The sequence below is a fragment of the Nematolebias whitei genome, chromosome 14 (assembly GCF_014905685.2).
Source record: "Nematolebias whitei isolate Nwh7 chromosome 14, NemWhi1, whole genome shotgun sequence".
Taxonomy (NCBI): domain Eukaryota; kingdom Metazoa; phylum Chordata; class Actinopteri; order Cyprinodontiformes; family Rivulidae; genus Nematolebias; species Nematolebias whitei.
This window is the reverse complement of record NC_056511.1, coordinates 4968693-4986238: the sequence shown is the minus strand read 5'-3', so window position 1 is coordinate 4986238 and position 17546 is coordinate 4968693. Positions and strand designations below refer to the sequence as shown.

General features: G+C 40.2%; 1 protein-coding gene across 1 annotated transcript in view; it reads right to left on the bottom strand.

Annotated features, from left to right (window-relative positions):
* Positions 1-6828: 6828 nt before the first annotated feature.
* The window catches only part of klf5l (Kruppel-like factor 5 like), a 32088-nt gene continuing 21370 nt past the window's right edge, over positions 6829-17546 (bottom strand). The window contains exons 3-4 of the mRNA XM_037687777.1: positions 15648-15707; positions 6829-7152 (exon numbers count right to left, since the gene is read on the bottom strand). Of these exons, the coding sequence (XP_037543705.1) occupies positions 6974-7152; positions 15648-15707 (239 nt within the window). The 3' untranslated portion in view covers positions 6829-6973. The remainder of the gene's footprint in view (positions 7153-15647; positions 15708-17546) is intronic.

Below are 17546 nucleotides of genomic sequence, written 5' to 3'. Positions count from 1 at the left end.
TAGCTTGATTTTGCTAATTTTGCCTTATTTTATGCTAATTTTAGCTTCTTTTTTGCTAACTTTTGCTTGTTTTATACTAATTTTTAGCTTGTTTTTTGCTCTTTTGACTTGTTTTCTACAAATTTTAGCTTATCTTTGCTCATTTTAGCTTGCTTTTTGCCAACTTTAGCTTATTTTTTGCTCATTTTACCTTGCTTTCTGCTCATTTTAGATTGTTTCCTGCTTATTTTAGCTTGATTTTGCTCATTTACCTTATTTTATGCTCATCTGAGCTTCTTTTTTTTGCTAATTTAGCGTGTTTTTCCTACTTATTTTGGCTTTTTTGTTCATTTTAGCTTGTTTTCTGCTCATTTTAGTTTTTGTTTGGTTTGAACTGATTTAACTTCTAAAAACATGCTTTTTTAATAGAAATATTCAAACTCGGTGAGCACACACTCTCATAAAAAAAGACTACCTTAATATACAACATATAGTCTCTGACTCTGACTCTGATATATACAACCTCAGATGCATTCTTCAGTGTTTCGTAATGTGCACACAGTGAGCACTTTAAGGGCGTCATCCCAAATGATGAGGCAAATCTGAGGCTCCAGACTGAAAGCGTCTTGGCACGAACATAATGACTACTTTCTCTGCCAACGAGCTTCTGAGGTGACTCCACCCTCCTTGGCCTTTTATCTTTATGCCCTGACTAATTCTTATTGCCTAATTGTGGAGGTTTTTGTGTGTGTGTTCGATCAGAACATCAGGTTCTTTTGTCTCGTGCATCCCCAGCAGAGCAGCCTGCCGGCGGCGGAAACTTTCACATCACGCAACGACTAACAGGAACCTCCGAGCTGCAGAGCCAGAACAGAGCCGAGGAGTTGATGCAGGAAAATGATTAGCCGTGATTTTATGTAAAGCTGCACATCCTTTATGTCCCTACAGGCTGAAAGGACTGACAACGCAGAAATTCATACATTCATTCACCTTGTGTGAGCTTTGTTTAAAACTTTAGCAACAATTATTGGAGGAAAACATCTGTATTCAAGCAGCATACCTCATGAACCACAGGAAGTGATCACTGAATGTGTATTTCCAAGTGTTTAACTCAAATTCAACATGGCTGCCACAACTCATTAGCACTCGCAAACATAAAAATGCAATAATTTTATCAAGTTTACAGACTTTGAGCTAAAACCAGTACCCCGAGTGCTACAGTTTGCACAAAATGTCACTTAAATATTTGGCAATAACTATTGGGGGTCAAGATTGTTAGCAAAATATCTCACGAACTGGAAACATTTTACTAAAACTCTGGATGCTCATGTATAACTGATTAACTAATGGGGTCAACAGGGTCGTCATCAAGGTTAATGGACACTAAATTTACTGCAACTCAGATACTTTGACAGAAATTGAGCTAAAGTTTGGTGTGGTGGTACCTGAGAGTCATCCCCAAGACAAAAGTAAGTACTAACAGATCATGCATGATCTTTCAACCTTACATGCAATGAAATTATTTTCAAGATTTGACTTGAAACGCTGAAAATGCCGTTTTTCCAATTGACCATCTCAGTGTGGTCTCTCTAACTTTATCTCCCAGTTGTTCAACCTGTGCTGTACCTCTGATAATCTCAATCCTAATCTTATCCATCCTTGTCACTCCTAAGAAGAACCTCGACATCTTCATTTGAAGCTCATTGAAACATGTCATTTCCTGCATATCTGCATGTCTCTAGTGCGAGTACACGATCATTTGTGAGAAGAAAATATTTTCCAAAAATATGGAAAAGTTTGTTTTATTTATTAACCTTTATGTAACCAGGTAAATCCCACTGAGATCACAGATCTTTTTTGCAAGGGAGGCCTGGGCTGAAAGCATGTACAAACCGGATTCCAAAAAAGTTGTGACCAGTCCATTTTTACCACTGTGTGGCATCCCCCCTTCTTCTTACCCCCTTCTTTGTTGAAATCAGGTCTCTCTTGTAAATGAGTCCTCGAGGCTCAATGGGATTTACCTGTAGAAATAAAGGTTGATTGATTACAACACTCAACAGACGTCTGGGGACAGAGGAGACCAGTTTGTCAAGTTTAGAAATAGGAATGCTCTCCCATTCATGTCTAATACAGGCCTCTAACTGTTCAATCGTCTTGGGCCTTCTTTGTCACACCTTCCTCTTCATGATGCGCCAAATGTTCTCTATAGGTGAAAGATCTGGGCTGCAGGCTGGCCATTTCAGTACCCGGATCCTTCTCCTACGTAGCCATGATGTTGTGATTGCTGCAGAATGTGGTCTGGCATTATCGTGTTGAAAAATGCAGGGTCTTCCCTGAAAGAGATGACGTCTAGATGGGAGCACATGTTCTAGAACCTGAACATAGTTCTCTGCATTAATGGTGCCTTTCCAGACATGCAAGCTGCCCATGCCACAAGCGCTCATGCAACCCCATACCATCAGTGATGCAGGCTTCTGAACGGAGCGTTGATAACAACTTGGGCTATCCTTGTCCTCTCTGGTCCGGATGACATGGCGTCCCAGTGTTCCATAAAGAACTTCAAATCGTGACTCATCTGACCACAGAACAGTCTTCCATTTTGCCACACTCCATTTTAAATGACCCCTGGCCCAGTGCAAACGTCTGAGCTTGTGGAGCTTGCTTAGAAATGGCTTCCTCTTTGCACTGTAGAGTTTCAGCTGGCAACGGCAGATGGCACGGTGGATAGTGTTCACTGACAATGCTTTCTGGAAGTATTCCTGAGCCCATTCTGTTATTTCCTTGACAGTGGCATTCCTGTTTGAGGTGCAGTGACGTTTAAGGGCCCGGAGATCACGAGCATCCAGTAGAGTTTTACGGCCTTGCCCCTTACGCACAGCGATTGTTCCAGATTCTCTGAATCTTTTGATGATGTTATGCACGGTTGATAATGATAACTTAAAACTCTTTGCTATTTTACGCTGGGTAACACCATTCTGGTATTGCTGCTCTATCTTTCTGCGCAACAATGGTGGAATTGGTGATCCTCTTACCATCTTGGCTTCTGAGAGACACTGACACTCTGAGAAGCTCTTTTTATACCCAATCATGTTGTCAGTTGACCTAATTAGTGTTAATTGGTCTTCCAGCTGTTCGTTATATGCTCAATTTCCTTTTTCCAGCCACTTATCGCTACTTGTCCCAACTTTTTTGGGATTTGTTGACACTGTGAAATTTTGAATGAACATATTTTTCCTTTAAAATGTTACATTTACTCTGATTAAACTTTTGATCTGTCATCTGAAACAAAAACAAAACACTATTTTAAGATTTTTTAATTTTTATTATTTAATCGCAACACGATCGCTGCACAAACAAGAAAAACAATCCATTGTTCTGCATAATTTGTACATTACAGCTTGATAAATCTTTTACACTCATTAGGTATCAAAACAAATTAAAACACGCTGCAGCGTGCAGCCGATCTAAAATCCCATTAGTTTAAAAAAAGATAAAATATTAACATTACAACAGTAAATAAAATATTTACAGTCTTCTGTTGAAACTACAGATATGTACACAGTGTGTGATCAGCGCTCTCTTTGAGAGAGGCAGGAGAACTTTCTTCCTTGGTGACAAAACCAAAACTCAAAAGTAGAACAATCATATTGTTGAAACAACCGGAGGCGTTTCGCTTAAATCAACACGACAAGCAGCACTTCATGCCTTTTAGAGCTCCATGGAGGCGGCTCGTCTCAGCGCAGACGGGATCTGTTCAGTGGTGTAGAGCACACGTGAGCACGTTCAGTCATCATCAAGTCTACCATTTCTAAATCCACAGGCTCAGCAGCGGGCTGCAAGCCCGTGTTTATTCTACTAGCCAAATGTTGTGTGCTCACTTCCTTATGTCAAGCAGATCCCAGTGGTTCCCAACAATGGTCCTTGAGGAACACCGTCCTGCATGTTTTACTTGTTTCCCTGATTTGACGCACCTGATTTAAATGAATTAACAGGCTTCTGCAGAACTTGAAGTAATTAAATCACTGAATCAAGCGTGATGGAGCAGGAAACAACTGAAACAGGCAGGATGGTGTTCCTCAGGGACCATGGTTGGGAACCACTGGATTAGACGATTTACTAAAACTAACTAAAATTAGATTTAAAAATGATTCTTTTATCATTCTACATATCTCAGGGTGTTTAACATCTGCTGAAAAACTCTTAATGATCAAATCAATCAAGGAATACAGTGCACACACAGCTACACCACTGAACAAGTTACACGAAGATGGAAAACCAGTCAGGCTTTTAAATGTGTTCATCCACCGGCCTCGGTCCTTGAGGAGTCAACGCCCAATTTATAGCTCAACAATCAAGCTTGCAATTAATGAAACCGGTTTTCCAGCTGCAGACTGGAGGTGAGACGAACAGCGGTGCTGCACGGCAGAGAACCACAGGGACAAGGAAACAAAAAAACTGAAAACCACTGATGTTTCCAGAAGGACGATTCAGGTTTATGAAACAGAGTTTATAAGGCTGTCGCATTAAGAGGCTGTAGAGTTAGAGACTGCGGAACAAACGGCTGTAAATCAATGAATAAATCAGCTGATCTGTGCGGGTAGTCTAAATCAGATTAACAGGTTTACAACTTCACACATCGTTACTCAGAACTAAAACCAGCCTTAGATGTGCTGTCAGATCCGTTTCCTGCAAAAAGAGCCAGGCGCCCTGCTATTAGTGGATCACAGTGTCCGAGCGAACATCTAAAAATGTCCTGAAACAGGAAAAAGAAGCAGAAACCAGAGTCTTTGTAAAAGATTCAGCATCCTGAGAACTCTCGAGTCACCTGCCATGACTCAAAGATCAGTCTGGCCTCGTTTGGTCTTACCGCTGTTTACAGGGAATAAAAGTGTCATTAAACCAAAGCGTTGAGTTCCATAAGATGAGCAGATGACCATTAATTCATCAGAAAAAAAAACAGGAACCAACTTCTGCAGGGGAAAAAGGAAAAATAAAACCGTGGTGAGACAAAGAGTTAGACTCAATATTCTGCCTTTAAGGCAATCTAATCAGTTGCTTTGTAAAACTGGAGATCAATAAAACGAACTATTCCTCGTTTATCACGAGGGATCCGTACCCTGAAGCCCCGCGATAAGTGGAAAACCGCCAAGTAGGACTAGTAGTACAAGCAGTACGTAGTAGTTCATTATATATATGAAAATAATTTATTAAAAGGTGTTTTAAACTCTTCCCACACTCTTGTAATATTCTAAACAGTGTTTCTAAACTTTAAACTTTCTGAAAGAGTAAAAGAACGTCATTATTTCCCTCTCTCCGGCCCCTCTGCTCTTCACCTGCAAGTGCTCTTGGCCACGCCCACTTCCCCGCTCTGCACGGAGAACAGCTGATCAGCTGCAGCAGGAAGTTTATCCTACAGTACGGGCTGCACAAAGGAGCAGCAGGTGCTAAATAATTTAAAATAATTTATTTTAAATAAAATTATCATGCCGCTCGTGCGGCTCATCCATCAATCAGCCAATTGTGTGTCATGTCCACTCTTATTTTGAAAAACCACGATGGAGCGAGTCCACAGTAAACGAACCGAGAAATAGAGGGACTGCTGTATTTAAAACGTGTCGGAGCTGCTGACACAATGAACACAAATATCTTTAAACCTCTACGGCTGCAACACATGCTGTGTTTGCAAAGTCCAAAAAGTTGATGAGAAACAAGAATTTATTTGGTGAGGATAAAATTACACTTTTGTCAATTCATGTTTCATATTGAAGTATTAAAATCGATCATCAAAGCTTTATCGATTTTGCTTCTTAAACTGTAGTATTTAATAATTCAGATTTATCCACTGTTGCAAAAACCAGTTAAAACAGAGTAAATGTAGGTTTGTAGTTAATCTTGTGCTCAGGGGGTGCAGCTTTACAAAGCAAGTCGTTTTAGAAATGTGAGATTCGTTTTAAATATTGACCATCATTCTTCTCGTGACTGACGAACGTCGTTCAGTGGCTCCTCAAAAAGGAAAGAGCTTCAACTGTAAGTCATGAAATCAAGTGAATTTGAACCTGCAGAGCATGATGTAATCGGTCACGTTGAACCAACTGGGAACACGTAACTAATTACGCAACACACCCATCGACCCGGAACTATTGTTCTTCTGAAGTGTTAAACAATTAAAAGGAGATTTAAAAAGAAAGAAAGGATGGAAAAAAAAAAAAAAAAAAAACGGTCCTGAAGAGAAAAAAAGTGAGCAAACTGCAAACTATCGTCAAAGAAACACGGTCACCGTGGCAACACTTCCTGTCAGGGATACAAACATTGGCAGCCCGCTCTGGTTTCTGAGCTCAGGTAATACCTGCGCTGAGCGACGGGATGATTAACTCTTTCATGGAGGGTTTCCCGATTGCGTCTGTTGACTTTTTATTTTTGTCTTTTTTCCTTTTCTTTATCTATTCAAAGGCCAGATTGTATCACAAGGAAGTTAAAGCGCTGAATATTACTCATGCCAACATTCAGTGAAAATAAAAGTCAAGTATAAAATTCCATACATTCGTTATAACCTCAAACGCACACACGCACATCTATGAACAGGTATTTACACGGGCAGGACAGAGGGCACTGTTTCCACCTCTTGTTGAAAGTTCAAACCTGAAAATGGTAAAAGATTAAAAGAACAGTCAAGTTCTTGGTTTATAAAGTAGAAAAAAGATTTTCCAAGATTATTTAAGAGTCTCAAGTCCATCCGACACACTTGTTGCGATGGTGTGTTAATGCGTTATCGTTTTATGACCTAGATTTTCAAATCAGTTCATCTCGGTAATTCTGAGATTAGATTAGACAAAATCATCTAACTGTGGGTCATTTTTCAAAAATAAAATGGTATCCATCCCTCGATGCCTGCTAGCGCTCAACTCGTGTTGGTGCCATGTAAACGGCAGCGTGCACAGTGGATTTGGGGTTGTGTGTGTGAATGATTGGGTTTGTAAGAACAAGAGGATCCGAGTTAGTTCTGGTGGCGCTTCATGTGCAGGGCCAGGTGGTCCGAGCGCGAGAAGCAACGGCTGCAGGCGACACACTTGAAGGGTTTGGCTCCGGTGTGCTTCCGGTAGTGTCTGGTGAGCTCGTCGGATCGGGCGAAACGCCAGTCACAGTTCTCCCACGTGCAATGGTACGGTTTCTCTCCTGAAAGATAGAAGAGAAGAGCGCAGAGTCGTCAGCAAACTGTAGCACGTTCAGTTAGGATTAGGCCTGTCGTGATAAACAATAAATAAATTAATCGCATGATAAAATTAAAATTATCGACTTCATTTTCATTTATCGGCTTTATCGTTTCTTCGCGTCTCTCTTTCTACTGAAGACACTGGACGACAAAAGGTTCAACCCTGGTGTTCTTCACTGACTCCTCTCTTTCCCTTTAAAATCTGTTTTAACCGTCCAAAATGGCGCCTTATACTGCCACCCAGTGGTCAAAAAATGGTACTACACATAAAAATGAACCAACATTTCTTCTTAAATGAACAATAATTACTAATTATTGTCAATTTTCAAACTTTTTTATTTAATTTACCCTTTATTTATCCAGGTAGTCTCATTTAGTCCCAAGAACTCATTTTCAAGAGAGACCTGTTTAGGGAGCAGATGGGAGTTAAGGGCCTTGCTCATGGGCCCAGAGTGGGGCGAATGAGGGTGGGGACAGGTGTGGGTGCTTCACCTACCCCACCCACATTTTTTGATGTTGTCGGTACTGGGGCTTGAACCGGCGATCTTCCGATCGCAAGCCCACCTTCTCTAACCTCTGCGCCACCACTCCCTCAATATTATCATTTATCGCAATAATTTCCAAGACAATTAATCGCCCAGCAAATTTTGTTATCGTGACAGGTCTAGTTAGGCTCACAGCTTTAGTTGATAATTTTTTTCAGTTTTTCAATTTAATTCTACCCTTTTTTAAAAATTTTTAAAAAAAGAAATTATGTCTGCTGTTGAGGCCATCAAGAAAGATAAAAAAAATTAACTTCCTGCTTAAACAGTAGTATTAAAACAACGAATATCGTATCTCCGAGAAACACACCAACTGCTGTAAAGCTGCCTTTGCTTAAAAAAAGGCTGAATAAACTCAGTGGAAAGTGCTGATTCAGAAGCTCTACTGGGTAAACGGAGTCATGGAAAAAGTTGCTACACTTCTTTGAGAAAAGACAATAAAAAAAGTGACTGATGATTTTAGAAAGCAACCTTTTCAGCAACGTAAAACAAAGACTTAAAGCAATATCCAACTGTTGCAACAGCTTCTTGTACATGAAACGAGACCAGTCCCACTGGTTTGACGATAATACGGCAGAAATAAGTAAGACGGCATGATGACAAAAGAAGCCGTGACATGAATTCAAAGAGGTGCGGAAAAACAAGCCGAGTAAATCTAAACCGACAGTTAACCAGCTCCACCCAAACGTCGACATTTCTCTGCTGTGATACAACGTGCGGTTGCCAGATAGTGAGCTAATCATCAACAAAGAAAAAAGGCGCTGATGGCAACAGGAAAAATGTCGTCTTTCATAACCAAGATGGAAATAAATGGAATCAATGGGAGGTGGGAAGACAAAGGCAACTTAAAAAGGAGATAAGAAAACGGCACCGTCACATTCTTCAACCTGCCGTTTGGTACGTTCCAGAGCTGAAAATGAACGAGCACTAAGAAAACATTAAGCCTGCTTTGTTGTAAGGAGGACTTATCTGTGTTTAATACCTCGTCTACGTTTTCTGCCAAGCAATGTCAACAGAGTGTGTCTCAGTTTTGCTGTTAGGTCATTAAGGGTTCATTACCAGCGTGGACCCTGTTATTGCTGATTAGATAGCCTCAACTATCGACAGGCAATCATTCGGTGACAGGCTTTAGCACAGAGATGAGGTTCAAAGAGCAAAAGTGGGAGTTTATTAGGCGACAACGAGGTTAAAAGACCTGCATTGTCATTGTATAGTGCCATCATTAATCAAAAACTGTTCATTCTAGCAGAATATTTTAAGGGTGTAACGGTGCACTGAAGGTGCAAGTTAAGGGTCGTGGTGCAGTATGGGTTTGGTACACAGAAAAAAAAACAAAGAATCAAATGGTATTTGTGGTGTTTTCCCCACTTATTTAAACAGATAATCCTCAGAGACAGTAAAACTACCAGTCTCACTCGTGGAGAGACTCACAGGAATCATCATGTGGAGCGAGGTCACCAGTAATATTAATGGAAAGTTGAAAAAGTCATTGTACTGTCCTATTTATCCAATTTGAACCGTAAACGGTGTCCTAGAGGAAACGCGTCAAACAAAAAGTTAATCTACAAAAACTGAAATCGCACCAATATACGGCTAAACAAAGTTGGTTTAAAATAATTTACAATAAGCTGTCGTTTCTCAGCTAGCTGACTGCTAATGTGCTGCAGGTGGCAAACTAGAGGTGAAGGAAGCGTTACTGACTGGGTTAAACTGGGCCAGCAACTCTAAAGAGAGTTCTCCCAGGGATTTCAATATCAGTCAAGAAATAGTTTAATTTGCTTGCCACATCACGTAGAAAGGCTTTGAAGCACCGTTTCATATTTCCTAACACGTCAGTCCACATAAGACCACACTTAGCCACGCCCCCTCATACACTGATAGGCTGAGCTCCCCTTCTGCGAAAGGCGGAGCCTAGGGCCCTATAAATTAATAATGACACGAGACATCGGGGCTCTTCTTCCGGGTCTGTGGCGTCACAGACAGTAGAGTCCAGCGCTGTGACTTGTAATCTTTTACTGCCTTTTCTAATATAATTTGATAAAACTTAATTGACGTTTCCTTGATTTATTGATTAGTATAGTTGCCACTTCTGAGGAAGGTTCGAGCCGGGGGTAAAGACGTGGGCTAGAAGGGGTTTCCGGATCCGGTGGCCCGCAGCCAGCTCTCGTCTTTAACAGAAGACATTAGAAATCAAGTTTACCAAACAAATTCACAAACGGCTTGCCGTAGAAGGGGGGGACAAAGCATGGAATTCATGACCCTTTCGGCTTTCCATACATTTGCTCTCCATCGAGCTCAGAGCTAGCAACAAAAGCTAAGCTGAACTTTCCCACGCAGCTGATTTGAAGGAAACGAGCATCTGCACCAGCTGTTCTTGCTTTGCTTTGGTGTGGAGTGCTTTAGACGACATCTTCGTCTGTACCGTCATGTTCAATAAATGTATTGTTGTACTTATATTTCCAAAAAATACCACATTCAGTGGAGCCGTCACTTAAAAATATGATTTAATTTGTTTATGGACTAAAAAAAAAGATGCTAAAAATCCACACGTGAGCTCCAGCTTGCATGCGCGCTTGTACTCGAGCTTTCTTCTTGAACAATGACCTGCTCCTAGAAGGGCCCCGCACCTGACGTGTGCGTGGATTTGGAGTACAAATATCTCCATATGAAAGGGCCGATCGCTGAACGCACAGGTGTGTTTGGTTTGGCTCTTTATTCGTGCTGTCGAGGTCAGAAAGCACGGTTGTCTCTCTCGAACCATTATCCCTGAAAGCTAGCAAACAGCCCAGTGAAATAGGACGCACAGAACAAACACTCGACTGCTGCGTGCTCCTCAACGAGCTGTGAAAAGTGAAATCTACACACGCTTTATGATTTATTTCATGACATAAAACAGAAGTTTGATTTAGTCAAGTACAAAGTTCCATTATAAAAAAATAGAAACGGAACAGACGCATTGAGATAAAAAAAAAAAAGATTAAAACATTCACTTTTCAAAATTGCAGGTATTAGAGCTTAAAAGAGTTCGACACATTAGCTGTTTGACCAGGTGGCTGATTAGAAGAAAAACACTCAAACTACAGTTATTTCCCTCTTTCAAGCACGATGGAGTCCACGTAGCGAGACCACATCATAATGGACGAACACACAACGTCACCCACTCAATCACAACAAAACACTCGGAAAAGTACAACCAAAGAGCATCAATCACTCCGAACAAAAAGAGCTCTTGTACAACCTGGTGTACTTTGTATGGAAGACAAATATTAACTCTCCGAGACGAGTCTTCTTCAAGCTCCTGCATGAAAATCAATATGAAAATAGAAAACAAAACATGTTTTGAGCAACGTTTAATCTTATTTTCAACCTCTAACCGTCTTAAGCCATGCATAGCTACACACAGGCTGATGTAATGTGTATAAAAAGTGTAATAACATTGTTTTACAACCATCTGTGCCTCGTTTTACGGAGTCAAAGAGCAAACACTTCCAGGCTCTCCAGGACGCCTTTGTGGACCTTTCAGCTTTATCAGCGTAGTTAGTGTTTGTAAAGAGGGCTGGAGGGTTCCCTAATCAGGCTGATGGCATTCTTCAAGCTCAAACACACGCACTACAACAACTAAAGTCACAGTGAAGAGCTCAAGTTGTGGCCATGGTCAAGGTTGCAGGTTGGAGATCGTGATGCAGCTCTACGGGTCTCAGGTGCACCAAAAGCTTTTAGAAACTGAATCCTTGTACCATCAACACTGGTGCACAAAGCTCTAATTAGCCGAGTTGTAGTCAAACGAATCAGAGCGCAGCTTTATGAAGTTTTTATCCTCCATCTTAACTAATATTTACATAAGTTAAAAAAAAAAAAAAAGAAGCAAATATTTGTTAGAATTTAAGCGAACAAAATGGATTTTGATTATCTCAAAAGATAAGTTTGGTATTTTTACGACTAATAGGTAACAGGAACCAGAATACACAGAATCAGTTTGATGTGGAGTAAAGAAGGGATTGTTAAACAGTTACAAACTTTGCATGAATCACGCCAAGTAAAGAGTTTCTGGTTTGCTTCGTAGCTCGTCTGGAGTGTTTAATTGTACGTTATTCCCGAACTCTCTTCACATTTTCTCTCTATCTGCTTGAATAAATGAATAAAACAAAGATATTACGAACAGTAAAGAACAGTAATGAGATTAAACTAGATTATGACTATAGCACACTAATATTTAATCATCTACTTTTTGTTGTTTTTATTTTGCTTTTGCTCCCAACAACTTTAGATTAATTGTTCAACATATCGTGTTCACGTGATTCCTATAGAATCACAAATGTCAAATATGAAACAGAAATCTTGGCTGGAAGAAAAAAGTTCCCCCGGTGTCTCGTAAATTAAAATGTATCCAAAAATCTAAAATAAATGTAATAGCACTCAATCAAACCAGAGGAAAGAGGATTTCCGAAATAAGAAGTACAATTGTTGAAGGGCAGTCGTCATCTACTCTGGTCAGATCAGCAACTCCAAATGAAAAGCTGCAACTCTCCTCGACAGACTAAATGGTACCGGATGTGTTTGTAAAATCTATTTAAAACATGAAGAGACTCATGAAAAAGAGGAGTACACTAATAAATGTAGGTCAGGGGCAGAAAAATTTAAGGGTTTTTCCCATAATAATGCCTCTATTTATTATTATTATTATCATTATTATTATTATTATTATTATTTTTAAATCAGAGCAGCCGATGGCTGATATAAAAATATTTTCATAAAAAAAAGTTTTGGCCTTTATGTACGTTTTCTTTAAAAAAAAAACATGGAGGCGTTTACCTTTGCAATTTTGGGCTGGAAGCTTAATTTCACAATGCAACATTAACAAAGGTTACAAAAGGTCAGGCATACTGAGGAGCCAGTGGATTAGACTGAGTTTTTAGACTAAGGAAAAGAAAAAGGTCTGAGAGTTCAATCATCCAGGTAGATAAATCACAAAAAGGGGTTAAATCTTGTCATCTGAACAAGTTACTTTTAGGGAGAAATATTTTGTCTTTCATCTGAAAGACTAACAGTCTGAGGCCTGCCAACCCTGATCCGTCTTACAAAACCAAGGTAACAACAACACATCCTTGAGGTACTCCACATTTCAGAGAATGCACAGTAACTTGTCTGTTCTTTTGTTTTCAGTTTAAACTGAAGGACAGAACGGGGAGATATGTATTTGTCACAATAGAACAGAAGTCATGTCTATTTTATAACTGCAGCAACGATTTTCTTACTTTCTTAATCTAAATTTTATTTTATACCATTTTTTTTACAGCTTAGAACACTCGGCCCAATCTACTCTCCAACCTATGAGTCATCAACTGAAGGCAAAGCAAGATCAGACCAGCCTTGTCTGGCCGGACTGTCAGCAAAGGCTGAAGGTTTGTAACCTTTAGCTGCGTTTGTTCGCCACAGCTTCGATGATCAGTTCAGCGACGTGCAGCCGTTCCAGCTCCACTGGCCGTTTATATTCTTGGGCTTCCTTTGGTCTCAACATGAGATAATCAGGTTGTTGTCATTTTAAACATACAGTAGATGTTGTATACACAGGTAAACACATCCAATGGCCACCCGTTTGTGTAGCCCTGCAAAATGTAAAATGAAAAAGTGGAAACGGGGGAATCCTCTCTTAAATGTTTTACCCCAAAAAAGCTAATTGTACTCGAATCTATTTTTTATCTAGTTTCAAATGAGGAAGATACATTTGGGTCTGCATACTTGGATCATTTTATTTACAATTCTCATTTCATATCGTCTTTTATTATTTGCTGCGTCCTGCTGCTTTAACTTCTCCACCGAGAGCCAAAACATTTTTATCCCATCAGCTGAAGACGGATCCGTCTCCATTTGCTCATTCATTCACTCGTGTGTTTTCGCACTGCAGGCAGGAGCTGTGCGGCTTTTATCGCATGAGTAAATCTGCAAAATACTAGTTGAGCGGAGGCCGCTGGGAAATCTACAGGTTTCATCTTTCAGAAAGAAACAAACGAAACCAGCCTGCCCCCATTCTGCGAACCCCTCACCTTCTACACTGGAAAAAAAAAAAAAAAAGCACTGAAAAGCCGGAGGAACTGGTTTGGTCTTCATTTAATAGCGTGTCTTCCCCTTTTTTTATCCTCTTTTCTTCGTCTTACCCTCCTCCCTGCCTTCTTTGTTCTCCGTCTCTGGGGAAGCTCAGAGGACAAGTACGAGCATGTCCAAATGTGGCGCAGAAAAAAACAAAAACGCTAAAGAAAACTTGGATTGCCTGCACGTCTTTCTCTTTTAATCGTGTTCGCCTTCATCTCTATTATCGTTACAGGGCGTATCGAAACTGGCGACGTGACAAACACGCAATAACTGCATTAAAAAAAAAAAGCTTAAAGCAGCTAAACTCACAGGATTACTTTTCCAGTCTGAGAAGATAGTTTGAAATCATGAACTACAAAAAGTGCACAGCAGGAGTATCGACCTGTTCCCAATCAAAGTGGAACAGGTGTGACATCACAAGTCCATTTATTTCAGCCTGATGCATCATGAAAACGTTTAAATTCACCTTTAATCACTGTGCTCATGTTTAGTTCATTATAACATAATGCAGAGGTGAAACGTGACATGACCTCTGACCCTCAGTCACTCAGGCCAAGCACCTACTGAATGTGTCGTCATGCACACAGTGCACGTGTGGGCTGAACACCAGAGCTAAAGACGGACAGTGATTTTTGAATATTTGACTCTGGTTAAAAAAAAGCGAATTTCAACAATTAAAACTTTACATCAGCACCTGGAAGTGACTCGCCAAGTTGTTCCCTAACCGTGATTTTCCCGTCTGAGCACTTTTCTTTTTTTGTTTTATGATGAGGTCCCCTTCCAGAAAAAAAAAGAAAAAGATGAAAAACAACTTTGAGCATCGCCAGCATCGTTTCTGTCATGGCAGTTTATTTTGAAAGGGTTTTAAAGTGGAAACTATGGTCACAGGTGAGCTCAGCTTTACTGACAGCATCCATGCATCCTTAAAAATGTCATAGAAAATGGAATAGTTAAGGGACAAATTTAAACAGATTTTTTTTTTTGTTTGTTTGTTTAAAGTGCACATTTCTAATCTGAAATGGATTAAATTACCAGGTTGGAGCAGCTACCGCAGTTAGACCCGTCGCGATAAACAATAAATCAATTAATCGCATGATAAATGGAAAATTATCAACCTCATTTTTATTTATCGGCTTTATCGTTTCTTTGCGTCTCTTTCTACTGAAGACACTGGATGACAAAAGGCTCAGCTGCGGTGCTCTTCACTGACCCCGCCCTTTCACTTTTCTCTTTAAAATCTGTTTTAATCGTTCAAAATCAAGTTTTTGGATCGTTAGAAGTAGCTAAACTGAGAAGCTAAGCTACGAGCTAAGCTAACAGACTGACCACGGGGAAAAAACCGCCGTCTTGTCGAAGCTCCAAAATTCACGGTTGAAACTCGTGCCTTCGTGTAAAAAGGTTTTCTCTTTAAAAAGAATCTGAGAACTTGTTTACCGATTTTTTTTTTTTTTTTTTAATTAAAAGCTTTGTGTGAGAAATGCTATGCTAAAGAGCTCAAACCACACCGAGCATCAGCCATTTTGAGAACCACAGAGAGACAGCCCATGTCAGGTCAAGAGGCCTCCCTCCCATTTTTTTTAAAGAGACACGCTGCTCACTCCCTCACTATCCATCCTTCGGTTCAAAGGTCTAATACTGCCATACAGTGGTTGAAAAAGGTACTACACAAATTAACCAACATTTTTTCTTACAATAATTACTAATTATTGCCAAATTTCAAACAATATTATCGTTTATCGCAATAATTTCTGAGACAATTAATTGCACAGCAAAATTTGTTATTGTGACAGGTCTAACCGCAATAATGGAGGATGAAGTTTTCTTACCGGTGTGTGTTCTTTGGTGTGCCTTCAGGTGAGAGCTCTTTGTGTAAACTTTGGAGCAGCCTGTGAAGAAACCAGAGGGAGATGATGAGCAGAAACGTGCACACGGGACACCCGGGGTGCACCTTCCACGTCCGTTTTTCACCGTCAAACAAAGCGATGGAGGTCTGGGAGAAAAAGTTGTTAACAACTCCCAAACCTCACCTGCAGGTTCTACTGTGTGGACTAAATGAACCATTTCAGATGGATTATTACAGGGATTAACTGGAAAACAGACCAACATAAAGTCACTTTTTAATGAGTGATGCCAAAGTTTTTAAGAAATACTTAAACCCTCTAGAGGAAATGGAATGTTTTAACTTCAACAATAAAAGCACAAAACGTTTCAGATATTTCTATAATCATAATAAAAAACCCGTCAGCACTTTAAGTGTCCTGATGCTCAATAATCCAGGTAGTTAAATCTAACGAGGTGGAGTCGGGTTCTCTGGACAGGTTCTTTGTTGTCAAAAATTGTTCAGCGGTAACTGTTCAGCAAAGAGTTTGTATCTGCCAACGATCCAAACGAGTCTTTGGGTTCAGTCTCAGCTACTACCACACCCAACGATAGCTCAATATGTATAAATGGAGTTTTTGCCATTTTGTGCTTTTGTTTTTAATTTACTCCAAATTACTTTCTACAGCTTTTATTAAATTTATCAGTGGTTCAATTATACTTTATGCTAACAACCAACCTAGCAAAAATAAGAAAATAAGAGCTTAAACAGGCAACTTATTGTGAATTACAGCCTTCTCAGTGCCAAGTAATAACTTTTAAACATATAGTAACAGTTTGAGAGTCTTTAACAGATAAAAATTAAATTTGGGCTGCAGGATGACAATTTTTACAGTTTTTACTTCACTGAAAACAGAAGTTTAAAGATTTGTTTCGAGTTTAAAGTCGACTTTCTGAGCTGAAAGTTCTTGTTTTTGTTCTGCTCAGGTGTTATTAGCCCGTTAGCTTTCCTCAACAATCTACATGCACTTTTGCTTTTGGGTTTACACAACGGTGACGACGGTCAAACATCGCAGTGGTTAAAAAACTGCAGCTACCGTGATGCTGAGGAGATTTAGATGTGTATTGGTTATTGATTGGTGCGTGATCAGAGGATGAGATCTGCTCCAAAACGTCCACAGTGCTCTCGTGTTGGTTCTGCAGGTCACGTCCAACTGGCCCCAACGAAACGGCTTCCAATTAGAAACCTGTGTGAAGCCGCCGTGCTTCCCCAAGAGGAGGGTTAATTAAATCAATTAAAATGAAGCCACGCTTGTTTTCGTGGCTGCAGCAGACACGCCATGAAACGTTGGGAGTCGTTTACTCCACGACTGAACGAAGGTCTCCAGAAACCGCAGCTGGAGAGAGTTTATTCAGACGATCCTAGTTTTGTGTGGTTCAGACGATTTGTCAGTCTGGTTCCGTCTTCCTGCAGCAACGACATCTAAAGGTTCCTAATCATCTCCGGCGAAGTTGTAAAGACAAACCTCACGTAGACACCGTCTTCAGAGGTCCACATGTTGTCAAACTGTGGGAGACTTTATCACTTCAGGGTGTCAACAAATTACACAACATTCAAATATTAGGGGTGTAACATTATACACGAGTCATTTTGGGTTTATAGGACAAAGAAACAAGTTTTTATACATTTATCTTCATTTTTTTTTTCTTTTGGCTTTTCCCTCTTCAGGGTCTCCACAGCGAGTCGTCCTCCATCTCACTCTGTCCTCTGCATCCTCTGTCCTCACACCAACTACCTCCATGTCCTCTCTTTGAATTTTTCCAGGCAGCTGCATTTTTAACATCCTTCTACCAATATACCCACTGTCCCTCCTCTGGACATGTCCAAACCACTGTCCCTCCTCTGG